This window comes from Trifolium pratense, linkage group LG1 (genome assembly GCF_020283565.1).
Source record: "Trifolium pratense cultivar HEN17-A07 linkage group LG1, ARS_RC_1.1, whole genome shotgun sequence".
Classification (NCBI taxonomy): Eukaryota; Viridiplantae; Streptophyta; class Magnoliopsida; order Fabales; family Fabaceae; genus Trifolium; species Trifolium pratense.
Window position 1 is genome coordinate 22,605,175 of NC_060059.1, and position 21,946 is coordinate 22,627,120.

The 21,946-nt window shown below is 32.5% G+C and overlaps 2 protein-coding genes and 1 pseudogene across 3 annotated transcripts; 2 read left to right on the plus strand and 1 right to left on the minus strand.

Annotated features, from left to right (window-relative positions):
• Positions 1-776: 776 nt before the first annotated feature.
• On the plus strand, positions 777-3,741 carry LOC123924611 (annotated as a pseudogene).
• An 8,736-nt stretch (positions 3,742-12,477) lies between these two features.
• LOC123923878 (ARM REPEAT PROTEIN INTERACTING WITH ABF2-like) lies at positions 12,478-16,738 on the plus strand. 2 transcript variants are annotated; one of them, XM_045976634.1, is made up of 9 exons: positions 12,478-12,793; positions 12,948-13,190; positions 13,262-13,339; positions 13,905-13,999; positions 14,192-14,267; positions 14,772-14,879; positions 15,228-15,356; positions 15,795-15,999; positions 16,229-16,738. In XM_045976634.1, exons 3-8 carry the CDS (start codon positions 13,280-13,282, stop codon positions 15,861-15,863), a joined length of 537 nt encoding a protein of 178 aa, XP_045832590.1. In that variant the 5' UTR covers positions 12,478-12,793; positions 12,948-13,190; positions 13,262-13,279; the 3' UTR covers positions 15,864-15,999; positions 16,229-16,738. The 2 variants fall into 2 exon arrangements, with proteins under 2 accessions (XP_045832590.1, XP_045832581.1); XM_045976625.1 differs by having other exon boundaries at positions 12,482-12,793; positions 15,455-15,999.
• Positions 16,739-17,915: 1,177 nt separating this feature from the next.
• Positions 17,916-18,625, minus strand: LOC123902291. The gene is made up of 2 exons (XM_045951979.1): positions 18,174-18,625; positions 17,916-18,055 (listed from the first exon to the last, which is right to left on the minus strand). Exons 1-2 carry the CDS (start codon positions 18,592-18,594, stop codon positions 17,943-17,945), a joined length of 534 nt encoding a protein of 177 aa, XP_045807935.1. The 5' UTR covers positions 18,595-18,625; the 3' UTR covers positions 17,916-17,942.
• Positions 18,626-21,946: the final 3,321 nt, after the last annotated feature.

A 21,946-nucleotide genomic window follows, 5' to 3' on the forward strand; every position in this document is an offset into this window, starting at 1 on the left:
TTTGGATTGGTTTGGATTTGAGCACCCCTATATATACATATATGAGGAGGAGGGGAGGACCTTGGCCAGTGTCTGCCCCCTTTGAATTCGTCCCTGCTCATTAGAGCAACTTCATATTTGACAAAAGAAAAAGGATATCCACTTCATGAAAATTAAGTTGACCATATATTCAACTCAGATGAGAAATTGACAATGTCCATATGTATGTATACCAATTTCGTCCCAGATTCCCAGCACTTGGGGGATTTATTCACTTCGGGGATGGGTGCTAGGATCAGTGGCGAGTACACCGCCGGGCATGCTTGGCACGTGCCTGGACTGCCCTTTTTTTTTTTTTTAAATGAAAACAAAAACAGAAAAAGGAAGAGTAGTTTGCTTTCTCTTTCTCGATTCCTCTCTCTCAAAATCGCTGCTCTCAGTTCCTCTCTCACCCGCCGGCCGCCGCTCTCAATCCCTCTCTCACTGCCCTCACCTCGTCGTAACGCCGTTCAATCTTCCGCCGCAGCCGCACCACTGCTCAGCTCACCGCGCCGCACCGCACTCACTCTTTCTCTTCGTCTCGTTTGAGGTAAGCAAACTAACATACTGCAATTAATTTTTAACAACCTAACCTTCTCAATCTAGAATCTTTGTTTGATGATTTGGTGTTGTTTTGAATTTTAAATTTATTAAGCTGTTTTGATTGTTAAGTGATTATATAAATAAGCTGTTTTGGCTATATAAATAAGTAGTTTTGGTTGGTTCTGCAATAGTGTTTTTGTTCTAAAATAGTGAGAATGAAAGGTTTTTGTTCTAAATTCATCTTGTTCTGCAATAGTGTTTGTTCTGCAATAGAGTTAATAAGAGTCTGTTCTGCAATAGTGTCTATCACCAAGTTCTAAATTCACCTTGGTAACATCAAGTATTTTTGTTCTAAATTTACTAACCTAAATAGTGAGAATTGTCTTTTTGTATTCAGTTAGTGAAAATAATTAGTATTCAATAGTGAGAATGAAGGAAGTTTTTCTCTGTTATTATACATCAATTTGTCTCTGCAATAGTATTCAATAACTAGTACTTTGGTTCTGCAATATATTATACATCGATTTGTCTCTGTTATTTCTTAATTTTGCATAATTTAATTTCAGAGATGAGGAAGTTTTTTGTTCCTAGAGCTATTGAGAATGTGAATATTGTACAATCGGAAGCCGAACCAGAAGAACCACCACCTAATGTGGCCAATGAGGTCAATGAGTTTAATTCAAATGAGATTGTGCGTGATCCGGGTCTTAGGAAACAAATTCATGAGTATGCTCCGGATATTCAAGATCAAGTGAGGAGGGCATATATATTGAAGGGTCCGACGCAACCAATTTTGAAAAATTATCCTCAAACTCAATTTGGAAGAGAAAAATCAAAAAGAGCATTTTGTAAAACATGGTATGAGAGGTATAAATGGATAGAATACAGTGAGTTCAAGGATGCACTTTATTGTTTCCATTGTTTTCTCTTTAAGCAACCCGGGAGGGCTGAGCACTTTGGTTATGAAGTCTTCACCAAAGGCGGATATAAGAATTGGAAGAGTGCATCTAGTGGCTTGAAAGATCATGTTGGTGGTCATGGTAGTATGCACAACTCATGTATGAAGCACTATGATGATTATAATAATCAAAGACAAAGTATAGCAAATAAGTTTCTTAGAGCAACTAGAGAATCGGAAGAATTGTATAAGATCCGTTTGACTTGTTCCTTAGATTGTTCAAGATATCTCATAGCACAAGGCATGGCTTTCCGTGGCCATGATGAATCCCTTACTTCTCTAAACAAGGGCAATTTTAGAGAGATGGTAGATTAGGTAAAATCTAATGATGAACAAGTGAGAGATGATTTTGACCGTGGTGCAAAAGATTGCATAATGATTTGCAGTGACATTCAAAAGCAGTTTGCAACGTCTTGTGCAGATGAAGTTACCAAGGTGATTATGGAAGAGCTTGGTGATAGACAATTCTCCGTGCTTATTGATGAGTCACGTGATATATCCGTCAAAGAGCAAATGGCGGTGATGTTTAGGTTAGTATTTTTATTTTCCAATTTCTATTACATATTATTCTCCATGCCTCCATGTAATAATTATGTAACCTTGTTGAATTTGTTTTTTAGGTTTGTGAACGACAAAGGGGAAGTTGTGGAACGATTCCTTGCTCTACATCATGTTAAAGATACTACATCCGAGGCCTTAAAGGAAGCTCTTTATAGTATTCTTGATCGTCACGTGTTATCTATTTCAAGGTTAAGAGGGCAAGGATATGATGGGGCTTCAAATATGAGAGGTGAATTTAATGGTTTGCAAAGAAAGATTCTAGATGAAAACCCTTATGCTTTATATGTCCATTGTTATGCTCACCGTTTGCAATTGGTGGTTGTGTCCGTTGCTAGTAGTTGCTCATCTATTCATGATTTCTTTGAGTACATCTCCTTGATTGTAACCACAACAAGTGCATCTTGCAAGAGAATGGATGCTTTGAGGGAGGCACAACACAATGATATTTTGACTCAACTTGCAAGTGGTGAGATATCTAAAGGAATGGGCTTGCACCAACAATCTAGTCTCGCTAGAGCCGGAGATACTAGATGGGGTTCACATTATACTAGCTTGATTCGTTTGGATCAAATGTGGGCCTCCGTGTTAAATGTGCTTAGTACGGTTGATGAAGTTGGACGTTTACCATCTCAAGCGGCAGGTTTGATAGAAAAAATGGAAAGTTTTAAATTTGCTTTCATTTTGAAGTTAATGTTAAAGTTGTTTGGTATCACTAATGAGCTTTCAAAAATGTTGCAAAAAAAAGATCTTAATATTGTGCTTGCCATGGAATTAGTTGATGATGTCAAAGCTCGGTTGGCCACATTGAGAGAGAATGGTTGGGATGATTTATTTGTTAATGTTCAAAAATTTTGTATTGCTAAAGGTATTCCGATGCCAAATATGGATGCAGAAATACCGGTTCGGGGTCGTTCAAGGCTAGAAGGGAGGTTTGTCACTAATCTTCATCATTACCGTGCTGAGATTTTTTATGTTGCTATTGACAAAATATGTGTGGAGATGGATCACCGCTTTAGTGAAGGAAGTAACATTGTGCTTAATTGTTTCTCATGTTTTGACCCCAAGAATTCTTTCTCCAAGTTTGATGTTGATAAGCTTGCTCGTCTTGCTGATATTTATCATGTAGACTTTTCTGATGTAGACCGTGGAACAATAAGGGAGCAACTTGAGACTTATGTAGTGCACGTGAAAAGACATGTTTCATTTTCTACTCGTGGAGATGTTCAAAGTTTGGCTATGAAGATGGTTCAAACTGATAAACATTTTGTATTTCCATTGGTCTACAAACTTATTGAGTTGGCTTTGATATTACCGGTGTCGACAACATCCGTTGAAAGGGCTTTTTCCGCAATGAAGATTATTAATACTAAATTGCGCAACAAGATCAACGATGAGTGGTTCAATGACTTGATGATATGTTACACCGAGCGGGAGATATTCAAGTCACTTGATGATGTTGATATTATCAGAACCTTCACCGCAAAGAAGTATCGGAAAGGGAATTTGCCTCCTAGTTTTATGTAGTACACTATTGGTATGTTATATTTCATCCCCTTATTTGACTCATATTTTGCTAGTTTAAATATTATTGTATCCAGAAATTTGGTTGATAAAATTCCCTCCAAAATTTTGCCTAGGCTCTCTAATATTACTGGAATCGCCACTGGCTAGGATGGAAATGGACACCCTCTAAAAAAAAGCTATTATAGTGTTCATCGAGTCTTTAACCAAATAAAAAACATAAAGAGTATATAAATAAAACTAGTATTACAATAAATATCAAAGATTACTAACAAGGTATTTTCGTTTGCATGAAATAAATTTTACTAGTACTATGCTTTTCCTTTTTTTTTCCTATTCAAAAAGTGGTGCAGCTAAGAGCCTTGCATACACCAAAAGTATATTAAGAGGGGGCCAAACCCAACCCTCCTAATAGGAAGTGAACCAAAAACTTGGCTTACTAAGTTTATTCTTAGCAAAGCTGTTACAAAGAGTTAAAGGAAGATCAATCTAATTAGTGAAATTGCTAAGATTAAGGCCTCCCTATATATATATATATATAGAGGGCATATCTTATGAGAATGACTATCTTATATGAGAATGTGAGAATGAATTATTAAGCCATCTGATTAAAAAGAAGGGCTGAGATTAAAACAAATCTTTTAAGTGTGTCATGTGACTTTTCTACCTTAACCTTCTCTCCTTTCTCTCTGAATCTTCTTTGTCAGTTTATCTTCTTGGTCTGTTCGTGAATTGCACAAATAGGCAGAGAAAGACTTGGATGCATAGATTTTTAGATCTTATATCAAATCTCAAACCTTCATGACCTAACCTTTTGTTTTTTGTTTTTTGTTTTTAATATATAATAATCAAACAAAAAAATTATGAAAGTCATTTAACAATATTTATGTGATCGTACTTTTTATCGATTCGCATAAATTATTTATCATACGAATCATCAAAATTATTCAATCAATTGGGGTTGTATGTTTGTATGTCGTTAATCATAGAACTAGGGACCACCGGTGGAAAGTGAGAAGAAGATGAACCATTTGATGCAGGAACATGAAGGTAGGAAGAATAATTGGAACAAACAACCATTAACACAAAAATAAAAAATCAGAATCGTAAAACTCAAGTACAAACCCAGAACAGAGGTCGATGAACAAACGCAGAAAAAACCAAACCCAGAACCACGAAACGCAGTCGCGGTAAGATGGGTGGAAACGGTGGACCTTGATGTTATCCAGAAAACGCGTGACCATAGAGAAGAAAGAAACATGCCAGGAAAAACGATAGAGTAAGATGCAGATTTCCGGTATGATGTGGATCGGAGAAGATGAAAGGGTGAAGGCTGGAGCGAGAGGAAGAAGATGAGTTTGTCGATGTGTGCATAAACAATTGAATCAAGAGGGTGTGAAACTGAAACCGAGGAGGTGGGAGTGATGGCTGAATGAGAGATGAACATCGGCGGCGGTGGTAAGGTGTGAGAGAGAAAGATTCAGGGAAGAAAGAAGAGAAGTTGAGGGGTTTGTAATTGAGTGGAAATGACACATTAAAAAGTGTTTTAATCTCAACCCTTCATTTTAATCTAATGGTCTGTTATTCATTCTCATATTCTCATATATCTTTACCATTCTCATAATATACATCCTATATATATATATATATATATATATATATATATATATATATATATATATATATATATATATATATATATATATATATATATATATATATATATATGGATTGCTAATTTACAATCAACTAAAAACATGTTAGTGTAAATTAGCAATGCGCATCTTTTCTATTTAGACAAAATAACCAATGTCCATTATTGTAAACCAATTTAAAATAAGGGGTAGTTTGGTAAGTTTAATTCAATTTTCATTTTTGCAATAAAACATCATAGAATTGTTTCCAAATTTTCCGGTAACTTCAGTTCTTTTTTCCATTGGTATTGATATTACTAGCTATAGCGCTCTTTCTATTGGACATGTTATTGCTTCTGTTTGCTTAATTACCAGTATGTATGTTTAAGTTTAATGTTTCTTCTTTCCGGGAGTATTAGTACTCACTAATTAATGATTTTTTTTTTTTTTTTTAAATTCAACTTCATTGATTGTTCACATTTCTAATTCTACTTCATTATGATGGTTCAATTTTTTTTTCTCACGGCATTGAGTTTGTTTTCTCAAGTTGTCTATTTTTTTGTTTCCTAGATTGTCATGTGTTTATTGTGTTATATAGGTTTATAATTATGTGGGTGCAAATTAGCAAATGAGTGTACAACATTTAATAAAAGTTACCTAACTAACCCTCAATTTTCTAGTGTAAAATAAATAAATATCAAGGAGTTTTTGTCCAAAGTGAAAATGTGCCCATTGCTAATTTACACCAACATGTTTTTAGTTGGTTGTAAATTAGCAACCCCATATATATATATATATCATTGCCCTCCTGTAAATATATAAGATAAGATTATTTTGAATGAAGTAACTAATTCTAGATGTCAGATTTTTCAGAATAAAAGCTGGAATAGTAACCTTTTAACTTTAATTCTTACTTAATTTTTATTATATTTGTAGTCTACGAAATTATTTTGCACTCAATTTTGATCATACTATTAAGTTAACGTGAATTTTTGAATGATTTTTTTTAGATATGTTTAGAAAATCATAAAAAGTCTATCTACAAAAAATGATTTCAAATTTTGAACTTTTCTACGGGTCATGATTTTTGTTACTTTTATCTTGAATTTTTGCTGTTTAAAAAATTCTTATTCAATTCATCTCATCTTAAAGAAATTGAAATTTTAGTAAATGAACTTTACATAATATTTTAAACATGCCTGCAAAAAATCAATCAAACATTTAAGAGTTTAATGATAATTAAACATATTTAGTTTTAGTAGGGACCAAAACTATGTGCAAGAAACTTTTATAGGGACTAAATATATACTAAAATTTTAAATAAGGACTAAATTTAAAAGATTGCAAATTTTATAGTGATAAAAAAATATATTTAACCCAAACATTTATTGATGAAGATGAAAAAGAGTATAGATTTTGCCACAAATGTATATACTCTAATAACCCTTACGATTTTATAAGCTTCGATAGTATGAGTTTGTGCCATGATATTTATAATAATAATAATAATATTTAAATAATCAATTCGTCCTCGTAAGTTCACGAGTTTTTTGTTTTCATCCCTGTATCTTTTTTTGTTTTAAAATAATCTCTGAATGTGTAAATCTTTCTGGTTTTCGTCCTAACGTTAAGTGTCATTTCAAAAACGCATATGTGGCATAAGGAGGCTGACGTGGCATCATGTGGCGTGACAAATGAGAATGACGTGTCAAAGATGATGCTCAATCATCCACTTGGATGGAACAAATCCAAAAATAAAGTTGTAGAGAGAGCCTAAATCCAAAAAAACAAAATTGAATCCAAAAACATATTTTTCTACTAGTTTTTCTAAACCCAAAATATTGTTTTAGCACCTTCAACACATATTTCTGGATTTAGAGAAATATGAGTCAATTTTGGGTTTAGAGAAATAAGAAGAAAAATATGTTTTTGGGTTCAGTTTTGTTTTTTTGGATTTGGTCCCTCCTTGCAATATTTTTTTTTGATTTGGTTCCTCTAGATATTGAACGTCATCTTTAACACATTATCCTCTAACTTCGACATTTTTTTAACATTATTCTTAACTTCTATTTTAATAACTTCTTCCATCAAACAAAAAATCATTTCTATACTTTTTTATTTTCATCAAACTATTCACATTTTTATTTTCATAAAATGGTATCACACAGACGGGCACAGAACGTGTCCATATGGCCACTAGTAATAATAATCATAAATATGGTTGAAAGATATATACGAAAGAAAGAAAAATACGACGTAAAGTAAATATCATATGATTAGAAACATCCTTTACTCTCGCATAAATGGAGCTAGAAAGTATAAGTTTTTTTTTTAAGAGCATATGAATAAAACGAGGTCACATACACCCCAAATTGGAGGGGGAAAATTGAGAATCATATATCACTCTATTTCATTCGATTTTTAAGAATCCAAATAATAGAATCACATTCCATATCATCTCATTCAATTTCATTTCATCATATTCCATCTATCCAAACAAACTCAATAGCGATTGGTAGTACCACTATTAAGTAGCATTGTTTAATGAAATCTAACCTGACCTATTCGTGACAATAGATATATAGATTCTCATTGCCTTTTTCAAAGAGTTACTCAGTACGAAAAAACCCAATACAAGCCTCTGTTTGATGGAATCGATTATCTATTTTATGATGTGAAAGGCACTATAAGAATTGTCAAGTGTACTTGAAAGTTACATTTCTATAGAATTTTCATAATTAGATGCCCTAAAAATTCTTTAAATCAACTAGCTAGCTAGGATGGTCCACCCACTAATTACAGCTTTGTATGTTGAGGTGTTTATTATTGCAAGTCTTCGAAAATATTCATGGCACCTTGTGGTGTATCCATAATCTATATACTATAGACATAGAGTTTTTAATTATAATATTGCCATATATGGGTGTATATTTTTGTTTTCCAATTGAAGGATGAGAATATATATCTAGCTATATTTAAATAATTCGGTTACTATTAAGGAATAGTTACTAGATTTGAAGAGTTATCGTAGCTAGCTTCTTAAAATAATGGTAAAAGGCAATGAATGACAGTTGAAAATTAAATCATATATAGTATAGTACGAGATTTTCAATGGACAGCCAAGCAAGACTTAAAAAATAATTAACCAGGACAAAAACTTCCCTATCAAAGGATGAAATTATTCACTTTTCCTTGCCCCCACTTGAATGTATGTAACTACGTATAGAGGTAATGAAAAATAAAATTGTTTCAGATTAGGCCAAAGCTCCAATAAACCTTTTAGATATATATAGTTCAAATCTACTCTTCGTAGAGGTTTCTCATACAAATCAAGGGTAATGGACACAATAGTTCATTTCATTTACATATTTTCAAAAAAAATAGTTCATTGACATTTTTTTTGTAACTAATAATACACTTCTCTCACGTTCGTGGAACCATTATTCCGTTAAATATATCTCAACGGCTGTTATTGATGGTTATAATTTGTAACACATATATTCTCTTTTTTTTTTAATGACAAATTTGTTAGTTGTTAGTATATTACAATATTATGTTACTTTTTTCTCTTCGCCAGATCTTGAACACTGGACCTCCAACTCTTAACCCTTAACTCAACTAGTTTAGCCAATTGAGCAACTCATTCCACCCCACATATATATTCTCGTTTGTTTTGAATTATGTCAAAAATAAGATCAAGATAAATATTGATTTGGTTAATGTAATTTTAGGTTCTAGAAGCTTTTCAAAAAGGTTTTCAAAATACTTTAATACTTGGTTAAAATGTTCAATTTCAAGCATTTTGAACCGGTAGGTACATACAGGATATGAACCTTTAATACTGGTTCATGGTTCTTTTGGCACAAGTCTGAAACTTTCTTGAACCAGAACAAAACATTTTATACCAATACAATATGATGATTGGATTATTCAATTTGGATAAAAGGTTTGAAATCTTGAGATGTTTGGAGGGGCTCAATTTGGAAAATTACTCTGTAGGCCCCGTAGTGCACTCAGGCACCCCAAAAACTCAAAAATACTCTTAATTTTGGACTCAGGAGTCGGGATGATTTGGAAGCTACAATCCGAAATAAAAATAGGTTTTGAAGTTACAATTAAAAATTGTCTAATTTTGGAACATACAATTTGAAATTATAACTTCCAAAATATAAAAAAAAAAAAAAAAGTCACTTCGGAACGTACGTTCCAAAATTAGTTAATTTCGGATCCTACAATCCAAAATTAGTTAATTTTAGATTGTAACTTTCAAAATATAAAAAAAAATTGAAAAAAATGGCCACTTTGAAACGTACATTCTAAAATTGGTTCATTTCGAATCCTAAAATCCAAAACACCCTTAGAGTGTGTTTGGATGAGAGAATTTTTTGAGGTAAAGTAATGTTTTGAGGGAATTCAAATGATTTGATGTAAATTCCATTTTGCAACTCCTCTTAAATACAATACTCCATTTAGAATTTCATCAATTATTTGTCGATAGCCTTAAAAAACTTCTCTATATATAAAATATCCTTCACTATCATTAGAGCTGTCAAAAAGAGTCGGGCTATCGGGCCGGCCCATTAACCCTATTGTTTTACACGAGCCGAGCTTCATAAAAAGGAGGCCGGGCCTTATCGGGCCGGATCTTATCGGGTCAGGCTTTTTCATGGGCTGCCATGGGCCGGCCCACATGCTTTTGGGCCGGCTCCTTAAAGAATTAAAAAAATTATTTTTAAAAAAATTGTATAATCTTTTTATTGTTATATTTTGGTCCTATTTTTATGCATAAATTCATATATTATTATTTTTAATTATTTTTGTTGTTTTATTGTTATTATCTGTGTTTTGTTCCTATCTATAATCTGTTTTATTCCTATTTTTAAGCATATTATCTTTTTATATTTTTTTAATTTTTTTTTTGTGCAATTACAACGAAGGATATAAAACTTGAAATATGGTTATTTTAAGCCTATCATCTTTTTATTGTATTTATTTTATATTTTTTTATATTTTTGTTTTTTTTTTACTTAAATTACAATGGATGAATGAAAGATATAAAACTGGTAGTAATAATAATAATAATATGACAAAAAACTTATTGGATTAGAATAAGATTATTTGTTAGAGATTTGTTTGTTAATTTGTTTGATGAGGATAAAGAGGAAGATATTGTTGTTTGGGAGATTATGTGAAAAAATATAGGGATACGAATTATCTTCTTTAAGATTTAGTTGAGAAATATAACATGAATTTAGTAGAATATGAGTTTTTTTCAAAAAAAAAATACTATGAAAATTACTGGGCCAGCCCATCGGGCCATGTAGGCTTTTGTTTATCGGGCCGAGCTAAGCGAGCCGGACCATGAAGTTAACGGGCCGGGCTGAGCCGACCCCTTTATTTGACCGGGCCCCTCTAGGTCGGGTCAGGCCAGATCGGGCCGGGCTGAGCCGACCCCTTTATTTGACCGGGCCCCTCTAGGTCGGGTCAGGCCAGATCGGGCCGGCCCCTTTGAGCTCTAAGTATCATCCATCAGCTAGAGAGCCTCCACATTCAATCCAATCCAAGCAAGAGAACTTGATACGAAATCTCTTGTAGAGAGCAATAGGAACCAAACAACCAACAAACCATGCACAAAGTGTTGCATAATGAGTCGCTCACAATCATTTTTTCTTCAATCGGCCCCAACACATACAAGTTCTTCCACCCGCTCATTAAAATTACAATAATAATCAGAAGTGTTGCATAATGAGTCGCTCACAATCATTTTTTCTTTATAAGTCCTTTGTATTGAGCTTGAAGAGGTTACATGAGCTGACAATATTTGGTCACTACTAGAAAAACACATTTTAGTGACGGAAATTTGTGAGAGAAATATATCCCTCACGATTTGTGACGAAAATAGTGACGGAATCTTATATTTTTTAATAAATTAAAGTAATTAAGGTGTAGCGACAGAATTGGTGATGGAATAAATCCCTCACTAACAATCCGTCATAAAATTCCCTCACAAAACCTAACAAGTACTAATTGTTAGTGAGGGATTTGGAGAACAAAACTCTCTTTAAATCTTCCGTCACAAATTGCTCTATTAATTTTCAAGTATTTCAAAGTTGTTTCTTAGGAGGGTGTATTGGATTGAGATTTTATGAGACAATTTTGGCAAAAAAAGTCTTGATGATTTTATGAGATTTTGTAGGACTATATTGATTTTGTGAGATTTTAAAGACTTTTTTACAAAGACTTTTTTACAATCAAGATTTTTAACACATGATTTGAATGGATTTTGAGAGATTTTTTCAAAATCCTTTTTTACAATCAAGATTTCATAACACTTTATATATTAAGAAACTTTTGTATATTAGGAAAATTTTAAAAGAATCAATAAATTTTAATAAAAGAAATTATATTTTTTTGGGAATCCAAAGATTTTAAAAAAAACCTTACATTTTTGTTACGTATATGTTTTTTTTTTTTTTTGTACATTTTTACGCATATGTTTCTAATCACCAATAAAAAGGTTATCACTACCACTACCATTGATGGAAAATAGAAGCAGATGAATGGGTGATGAAAAAACTTTGTTTGCCGTTGTAATTAATCAAAACTTTGTAAAAAAAATGTAGAATTTGTTAAAATATTTTTTTGCAAAAAAACATATTTGATAGGTAAAGAAGAAGAAGAAGAAGAAGAAGAAAACCGGTATAATGATGATGAAAGTAAAAAGTGTTGAGGAGTTTGAAAAATTCTCAAGGCTTTTGGGGAGATTGTTGAAATAGTGAACAAAGAAAAGAAGAAAAAATCGGGTGCAGTGATGATGAACTGTGAAAGTAATAAAGAAGAAGAAGAAATTTTATACATATGAAAGTAAAAAGTCTTGGAGAGTTCAAAAAGTCTCAAGGTTTTTGGTGAGATTGTTGAAAAAGTCTATCAAGTGTATTTTCAACTAAAAAGTCTCTCAAAATCCATTCCAAACAAGAATCCATCAAAATCGGTAGACTTTTGAATACCGATGGACATTTTAAAAGTAGGAACAAATCTCAATTGAATACCAACGGATTGTGTTGCCCTGAAAAAAAAATCTTATTTGTCTTGATTGAATACCACAAGATTTATTTAACTTTTTTAAAAATCTTGATTGAATACCTCAAGATTTTTTTGTCATAAAAAAGTCTTTTAAAATCTCATGAAATCCCAATTGAATACACCCACCTTAATCTTAATATAAAAAACGCACCACTCATCGGTGACGAAACCACTCGTAACGGTAGCGCTTCTCTCTGCTCGCCGAGTTTACCTCAACAACAATAATTCTTCCTTCAATTCAATCGAGATTTTCACTTCCTTCATTTCACAATCAACGCTGGATCGATAATCTCTGATTAGGCTTTTTCCGTTCTTGTAATTTTCCCCAATTTGGTTTGAATTTTTTGTATTCACGTGTTTCGTGTTCCGATTCATGCGCTTTTGGATACAAATTCATTGTTATATAGCTTGATTCACGCTTCATTCAATTTAATCGGATTTTTCTTCATTACAACAATCAATCATCATTACTCAGGTTCTTTTCTCATTTCATTTTTCATCTTGTATTTTGTTTGCTTCTAATTTTGAATATCTAATTTTGTGATGTTTTTTCTCTGAAATGATTATGATGATGATTATGATGATGGTTATGGTTATGGTTATGATAATGATGATGTTGATTATGTTAGGCTGTAGAAGTGTTGAATTGATATGGAACAGATCTGGTTGGAGAAGAGAGGGGTTCGAATTCGGAGTGTTTAGCTAGTTTTGAATGTTTTCTAAACATTGTGAGAGCACTAGGAATGTCAATTTCTTCTTTATTCATGTTCTTGATTTGATTCTGTTGGAGTAATGAAAGGATTATTTCTTCTCATGAGAGTGGTAGAGTTATTTTCTTGTTGGATACTGATCAATCTTCTCATAGCAACAAGGTAATTTATTTTAGTTATTTATTATGATTTGAAGCGTTGAACATGTTTTTATGAAATTGTTGTTATGATAGGTTGAAGAAGTTGTGAAGATGATGGAAATTGAGTTTGGAAGTGGATGGATAGCTCATCAGCACTGTAAGGACGGTAAGGTGGATAATTTTCTAGCTCTGCTTCACATCAAAAAACTTGCATGGAATTTTGATTGTGGTGTTGAATTGATTTTAGTGCAATAGAAGTGTATGTTTTGATTAGTTTTTAAGTTATATAAGTGTATGTTTGCAAATGTTCAATAATGAACTATTTAAATTTATGCAGAAATTGTATTCATTTCAAATATGAATTCATTGTTATTTTATTTCTCTGAATTCTCTAAGTTTATATTTCATATGTGAACATGCAGCATAACATAAACTGATAGACTATCTTATGTAAATATTTATGTTCACTTTTGGAAGTTATGATTTGTTAGTTTTAGCAAACTTAAGAGGTATTCACAGTATGGTTTGATCCATGACTTTCAGGCTCCAGATTGATATCAATTCATCCCTATATTTCTGTGAGAACTATTGGATGTACATGTGAGTTAAATGTTCTGTATAGATGTTGAACAAATATATCACACTTTTATTTTAGATTCTTAATTTGCAATATTGTTGTGTTTGGTCTTTACACTTCTCTTATTGTGCACATTCATTGAATTTTATTTTATTACAGGTTGGTGTGATCAGAAATCTGGTCCACTCATCCCCCAATATAAAGAAAGAAGTTATTCTTGTTGGAGCCTTGCAACCTGTTATTGGATTACTTAGGTATATTCTCTATTTGAACCCATGAAAAATACAATGCTCCCTTTAATCTTGTACCTCTTCTGCAACCCTACCTTCAACTTATAGTATCTCCAATGTTCCCTTTTCGCGGCAATAATGTTCCAAGACCAAAATATATTGTCGAGAAGTATATCTTCTTATTTATCTATGCTAATGGTGTTGTATATGTAACAGCTCCTGTTGCTCAAAAAGTCAGAGAGAAGCAGCATTGTTACTTGGACAGTTTGCAGTGACCGATTCAGACTGCAAGGTAAACACAGACTTTAGTTTTCTAACTATCAACAATATACACCAAATTGTTTTAGAACAATTTCAAATGTTGAATTCTGTGTTAATCTTTCTGGATAGGTATGTGTTAACTGCTCTTTGATGCTATTAAGTTAGTTAGTTATTAAGTTGATGAGTTTGTTAGGGGTTGTTAAGCGCGCTATTTTGGTTATTCTTCGAAAGTCTTTAAATAGTCCTCAGTTGGTAGAGGAGAAAATAGCTTTTAGAATAATTGAGTTTTTGGACTGGTTATTTCAGTATGAAACGACAGGTGCTCCTTTGTAAACCTTTTGTATCTTCTTTTTCAATCTCTCTAGAGAAATAAGAAATCCTTCATTTTTTTGCAATCTTTATTCAGTTGAATATGTTTTTACACCATTATTCTAGGAATTCTTTATTGCTCAAAGAAAGGATCCTAACAGATGCTTAATGTGTTATGTCTCTCCAAAATTTAATTCTTATCTTCTGTTGAACTTGGTTTTTGTAGGTTCACATTGTACAAAGAGGTGTTGTATGGCCTTCGATAGATATGCTTCAGTCTCCCGATGTTCAGCTCAAAGAAATGTCTGCGTTTGCATTGGGAAGATTGGCACAGGTTTTTTGTTCTCCTTTGTTTTTTCCATGTTATTGTACTTGTGTGTTCAACTCCAGAGGTTAATTTCATCTCTATATTCATGAAAACTAATACTATTAGCTCTTATTTTTTGCTATGTTGTTTTTGAAGCTGAAACTTTTAAGCATTGAATTAAGTGAGCTTAGATTTGAGCACCTAAGCTGTCTTATTAATTTTATTTATATTGCAGCTTTTTGAATTCAAACTTTATGCAACAAAAAATTAATAATTCAAGTTTCATGTACTATTTCCATTTGTAAGCTGAATTCCAAAATCCTTTTAACACCATAACTATTTCCTTTGACCTGAAGATATTAAATTTTATGTCAGGACACACATAACCAAGCTGGTATTGAACACACTGGCGGCTTAATGCCATTGCTGAAGCTTCTTGACTCAAAAAATGGGTCTTTGCAACATAATGCTGCTTTTGCTCTTTATGGCCTTGCAGAGAATGAGGTAAGATGAACTATAAGAACTCTAATGATAAAGATATTATGTCATAGAAAATTTATTACTGAAAACCCAATTTAATATTATCTTACTTTGTGCCGTAGGATAATGTGCCCGACTTTATTAGAGTAGGTGGAATTAAGAGACTCCAGGATGGAGAGTTTACTGACAATTGTTTGTAGGTTATGTTGGTGTTTGAATTTTTAAACTCAACCATATACTCAGGGTCTACTAGAAGTGAATCAACCTAGTTTGACAAGTTACAAAAGTTCCTTGATAAGCGTAGCTTATTGTTTTGCAGAAGTCTCTTCAAAGTTTTATTAACCAATGCTAATCTTTAAGTTTGTTTTGTTCATTTTGTATTTTGAATTTCAATTATATGTAAACTATCTAATACTATTGGAATTATATGCATGTTTTTGAGTAATTTGGATGGATGGTCAGGTCACCATAAGCCAATTTTATGTAATGGATAAACTAACTCATGCTCATGAGAGATACAAACTTTATTGATTCCTTGCTTGGTAACAACTATGACTTACATTCAATTTGGAAGCAATGCATGAATCAAATCCCATGACCAACACACCGATTCAAATTTGGTTGAGATATTGAAAGCAAAAACTAGCAAAGGCAATGCAAAGAAGAGGTAATTGTTTTCCTTTACAAACAAACCTTATACTATTGAATCTAAAAGTTGTTATTTTTCCTTCTCTTAACTGCTATAAAGATAGAGGCAGAGTAAACATGCTTCTTAAGAACTTTGGTGTTTTCAGTTTTGTGTTGCAAGTCTTAATTGATTATTGAGAAGCCATGTGTAGTAATATTGTTCATGAATTTATCCTCTATGACAATTAAACCTTTCTTTCAATGTGCAGGTTGAAGAATACGAATACTGGAAGCTCAAGTCTTGTATATGCCTTTGGAGGTTAAGAACTTGGATGGTTCTTCGTATAATCCTACTAATTTTTTCAAGTATGCCTTTGACTTTTATATTATTCTTTACTTTCAACATGCATATCAGCTAATGAAAATTAATGAAGGGAAGCTAATATGTTGGGGTTCGATAATGGATTAAGAGCCTAAAAGATGGAGGTTTCTAGGAATAAATTGAGACAAAGCTCAAGGAACCAGCATTGTAAAAAGTTCAATTTTTATGGTTTGAGTTGAATGTGTAAGGTTGTGGGAGCATTCCTTGTATAGTTGTTGTAAGAGTTCAAGTCTTCAACTATTGTATGTTCACTATTTAGATTTGTGAGATATTTTTGTTTTGAGAATTTGGATGTAAATGTTTCAAGAACGTAGTATATGTACTAAAACCACTTATGGTGTATATGAATCAAATTTTTGTATTTTGTTGATTATAAAAAAAAATTAATTTTTTTTTTAATAAGCTGTATTTTTGTTGATTAATATGAGATGCTTTTGGATACAACTAAATTTATTTTTTTATTTATTTATTTAAAAAAATCCACATTAGTGAGGGAAACAATTCCTCACAAAAAATAGATTCTTTGAAATTAGTGATGGAAACATTTCCTCACAAATATATCCGTCATAAAATCCCTCACAATTAGTGACGGAAATTGGCTCTGAAATTAAATTTTGGTCTACCATTAGTGACGGATATGCTGCTTGTGACAGACAAAAACCGTCGCAAACTGTGACGGGTATAAAATTCCCTCACAAATATTTTGCGACGCTCATTTTCTTTACGGATTTTGGGGACTCGCTAAATCCGTCGCTAAACTGGTTTGTGACGGATTTGCTCCCTCTCTAAATTTGATTTTTCTAGTAGTGGGTGTAAAGAAACATATAAAGAAACATTGATCAATTTAATATATATAGTTCTCTCTCCGTTCCCAATTTTTGATTTTTTAGAATTTTGCACATGAATTAAGAAATAAAAAATATTGATGGAAGTTTCTACAATAGATTTGAAGAATATGCAATTGTATCGATGCATTACGTCAATAAATTAATAAATTAACAATTATTTTATAAATAAAAAATCATTTGTCGATTATAATATTTTAGAGATAATATTTTCATAAGAAAAAATACAATTTCATTGTTTATAAGCATTATACTAATTTTTTTACATTTTTCCATAAAAAATGCAATATTGACTATTATGAGGAATAAAAATTAAAAAAATATCAAATTTTATATTCTTCACAGTTTTGACAAATAATATTTTTTTATTATAATTTATTTAATGATAAAAAAAACAATTTCTTTCAAAAAAATAATTATTTATCTATTAATTTAATGACCTAATGTACGTGTCAATTAATGAGCCAATGTACGTGTCATTTATCTATTTTTTTTTTTTTGATAAGTAAAATTTGAATTATAAGGAGTACATGGGGTACTCAACCCTTACAATTCAAGAATAATCACATTAAATACAATCAAAGCAAGCTAATGGATTATTGCACCATTCTGAGAAAATAACATTAACATCACTACCTCGGCCTATGAACCAAAACCAAGAAATATAAATAATTTGGTCCACTAAAGTAGCTATATTAACATGTTCACCTTTAAATAATATATTATTGCGCATACGCCATATGCTCCATGTCGTCGCTAACCAAATAACATGTCGGAATCCTTTGCTAAGTTTACCTCTTGCAATGTCTCCAAACAAAATAAAATGTTGAGGGATATCTTCAAAAGATAAGCAGTTTCTGTCCATCCACCTAAATATGTTATGCCACACTTGTTGAGTCACTTGACAATTGAAAAAAATATGTTGAGAATCCTCCACCTCCCTAAAGCAGAAAATACAACATCTCTCATAATTATTGGTGATAATACCTCTATTGAAAAGAGTCTCCCTTGTTGGTAATTTATCTAATAACAACCTCCAACCAAAAATGCTAACTTTCGTCGGAACATTATTATTCCAAAGATCCTTCAAAGCTGACAATGTTTTTGGCTCAATTTCCACCAAGTTAACTCTCTTCAGCAGAACCGCATAAGCGGATTGAACTGAAAAAATACCCGCCGTGTTCGGGATCCACCGGCGTCTATCAGCAATGTTCCTGCAAGGCTGCACCTGTTCCAATAGTAAAAATAATTCTGCAGCTGCTACAGTTTCTGTTTCGGTAAGCAGGTCTGTCCAATCAAGCTTCCACGACCAAATATTATTATCCCATGTCCCCATGGTCGAAATAGTGGCATTTTGATGAACTGTTTTTACGAACAAAGCGGGATACAAGTCACAAAAAGGCTCCATTCCAATCCATCTTTCATTCCAAAAACTTATGTCTTTCCCATCTCCGAGTATGATACTAACATTATTACCAAACCAATTACCTTCCCCCCCGCCACCCAATTTCAAAATGTCTCGCCACCAAATTGAAGAATGTTTAAGCCCCTCCGTCCCTTTTCCATGCAAAAGATTTGCAGTGAAAGATCCATATCTAAAATTCAAAAGTTCTTTCCATGGCGTTATCATTTCCTCCAAGCATCTCCACTTCCCCTTGCATAAAAGTGAGGAATTAAAGAGCACAATCCTCCTTTGTCCTTTGGGTGACATATGCGGTCCCAACTCACCCAACACACTTTTTTATTATCCGTTCCACCGCCCCACAAAAAATTTCTTTGGATACTAATCAACTCATTTATCACACAAATCGGTGCCTTGTAGAAAGAAAAAAAATAAAGAGGTAGACTTGAAAGAACAGAATTAATGAGAGTAACCCTACCTCCTATAGAAAGGTTACGACCGTTCCAAACACAAAGTCTTTTTTTCATGGATTCTAAAATAGGTAACCAAGTGGCTCTTCTTCTAGGATTAGCTCCTACCGGAATACCAAGAAAATGAAAAGGAATAGACTCCACTTCACAATGCAAGAAGGAAGAAGAAGCTCGTAAAAACTGGTCCTCAAGATTAATTCCGTAAAGCTTACTCTTGTAAAAATTAACTTTCAAACCAGACACAATCTCAAAACTCCGCAAAACAGTTTTTATAGTCCAAAGATTATCCCAATTACCTTCTCCCACAAAAATAGTATCATCAGCAAATTGGAGAGTATGGAAAGAAATATTGTTACTAACCTTGTAACCATGAAAAAGGCTTCTGTCCACTGCACTATGCATAAGGCCGGTGAGACCTTCAGCTACAATCAAGAAAAGAAAAGGAGAGAGTGGATCTCCTTGCCTCAAACCTTTACCAACATTGAAATCATCCGTTGTGCTACCGTTTACCAAAACAGACATGGAACTTTGGAACACACAAGCACGAATCCAACGACGCCATCCTTCAGCGAAGCCCATTCGAGTCAACATATATTCTAAAAAATTCCAATTCACCGTATCGTAAGCCCTTTCAAAATCTACCTTAAACATCAAGCATTTATCTTTCCTTCTTTTTGCTAAATCTATCAATTCATTAACAACTAATACTCCATCCAGAATATGCCTGTTGGGTAAAAAAGCAGATTGAACATCCGATATTAATTTGCCCATTACTTTCTTCAACCTAGCTGCTAAGACCTTTGATAAAATCTTGTACATACTAGAAACCAAACAAATAGGCCTATAATCCGTAAGACATTGCGGATGATCCTTCTTTGGAATAAGAGCCAAGAAAGAAGCGGTAATTGTCTTTGGAAGGGATGCGCTGTCGTGAAATTCTGACAAAAACTCCATAATATCCCCTTTTAAAATCTCCCAACAAGTTTTAAAAAAATTAAAATTGAAACCGTCTGGACCTGGGCTTTTATTACCATCACTACTCCAAATCACATCTCTAACTTCATCAACGGTAAAAGGTGCCATCAACGAAAAATTATCCTCATCAGAAAGTGAATGAAACGTAATACCATTGAGATTCGGTCTATTCTCCCAATTCTCCTTAAAATTGTTCTCGAAAAAATTCTTCACAAAACCCTTCACCTCTTTCACCCCTTGTACCCAATGGTCTTCGTCCTTCAAAGCCACTAATTGATTCCTTCTACTTCTACTTTTTATGGATTCATGAAATGACATAAAAAAAATAGGTTAATTAATATTTAATTTTTTTTTCAAGTAAAATGATAGGGGTAAAATTAGTTTGGAAGAAAAAATGATAAGCTATAAGCTCATAAGCAACTTGAAATAGCGCTTGAAAAATAAGCTATAAGCTAGTAAAATAAACTATAAGCTCTTTTTTAAAAACTGTTACCAAATAGAACTTTTAACTTATAAGCTATAATCTAGCTTATTGTCCTTCAAAACAGAGCCAAAATACACATAAAGACAAACCAGTTGTAAGTGTCTAATTCCGAAATAACACCATAAAAAATTACCTAACTATACAATCATAAATGACAACATTCACTCATAAACTGTTAATTTTGATGAGTCTCAATAACATATAAATGATTTTCATTTTTTTTTTAAAAAAAAAATATGGATGATCTATACGATATAAACTTTCAATCCAACTGTCGATTTTGTAAAATTCGTATTCATTATAATAATATTGACAACTTATGCACCGTGAAAGACTTGATGAATTCTTCGATGTTAGAATTGGCCTAACTTCTTTACTAACAACCATTTCAATGAAACACTAGTTCGAATGAACAATTGAGGTAAATCCAACATAAAACTTATTAACTTAGTGTGGGCGTAATTGCCAAGAAGTTCTACATCGGATGTGAGTTGGTCTGAACCAGGGACGGATCCAGAAACTAATTAAACGGGGGGCTGATCTTTTTTTTAATAAATATTATATAAAATTTAATTGTAATTTATATATATATATATATATATATATATATATATATATATATATGGATCAAATAAGACCGATATAAAACTATTTTACATTGATTTATTTATCAGAATTGACTTACACTATGATTATGCATACAAATTATACAAATTATAGTATATTAATAATAATCATGTATAAAATAATAACTTTAAAGATATAATATATACAACATTAGGGGTGGGAGGGAGGGGCCAAAGCCCACCCTTGCCACCCCTTGAATCCGTCCCTGGTCTGAACATGAGTTTATAAGTAAGAGATAATCATCAACTTACAAGCTGGTTTTGTAGGGTTGAATTATGACAAACTCTCAATTCTAAGATAATATTAGAACCTCTAGAAGAATCGTTGGGCCACAATTATCAAACCACCTACCATTTATATTCATGCACCAATAGATGTGTTAAGAAGTCCCACGTCCAATTTTTTTTAAGGCAAAGATCAACCACCAAGAAGGATAGATACAAGAAATCTCCAATCAACCCAACTCAACATCCCGAGAGACTCTACCGGTTCCAGCAAGTTCCACATCCAATGTGAGTTGATCTGAACAAGTAAGAGACAATTATTACTTAAGCTGATTTTATATTTTGAGAGTAATTTGAAATTATTTGTGCAATAATGATCATATTCATCTTCTTTTTTATCCAAGTTATTGCAACGTTCTCTATTACAAGATCTTTTTTACGCAATTCTCTAAACATTGTTGTGCATTTCTAAATTTATTACTACTATATTTCACTTTTCACAAGTGCAACCCGACCATTTTTCAAGGAAGAATTTTTCATGTTTAATCTTTAAGCAAAAATGTCTGTCATATTATGGT

Excerpts from the sequence above, each read along its gene's own strand:
- LOC123923878 (XM_045976625.1), top strand. The coding sequence starts at position 13,280 with ATGATGGAAATTGAGTTTGGAAGTGGATGGATAGCTCATCAGCACTGT. Across the intron at positions 13,340-13,904 it reads AGCACTGTAAGGACGGTAAG|GTTGGTGTGATCAGAAATCT; the intron begins GTGGATAATTTT and ends ATTTTATTACAG. Across the intron at positions 15,357-15,454 it reads ATGGCCTTGCAGAGAATGAG|GATAATGTGCCCGACTTTAT; the intron begins GTAAGATGAACT and ends TTTGTGCCGTAG.
- LOC123902291 (XM_045951979.1), bottom strand. The coding sequence starts at position 18,594 with ATGGAGCCTTTTTGTGACTTGTATCCCGCTTTGTTCGTAAAAACAGTT. Across the intron at positions 18,056-18,173 it reads GGAGACTCTTTTCAATAGAG|GTGGATGGACAGAAACTGCT; the intron begins GTATTATCACCA and ends TAACATATTTAG.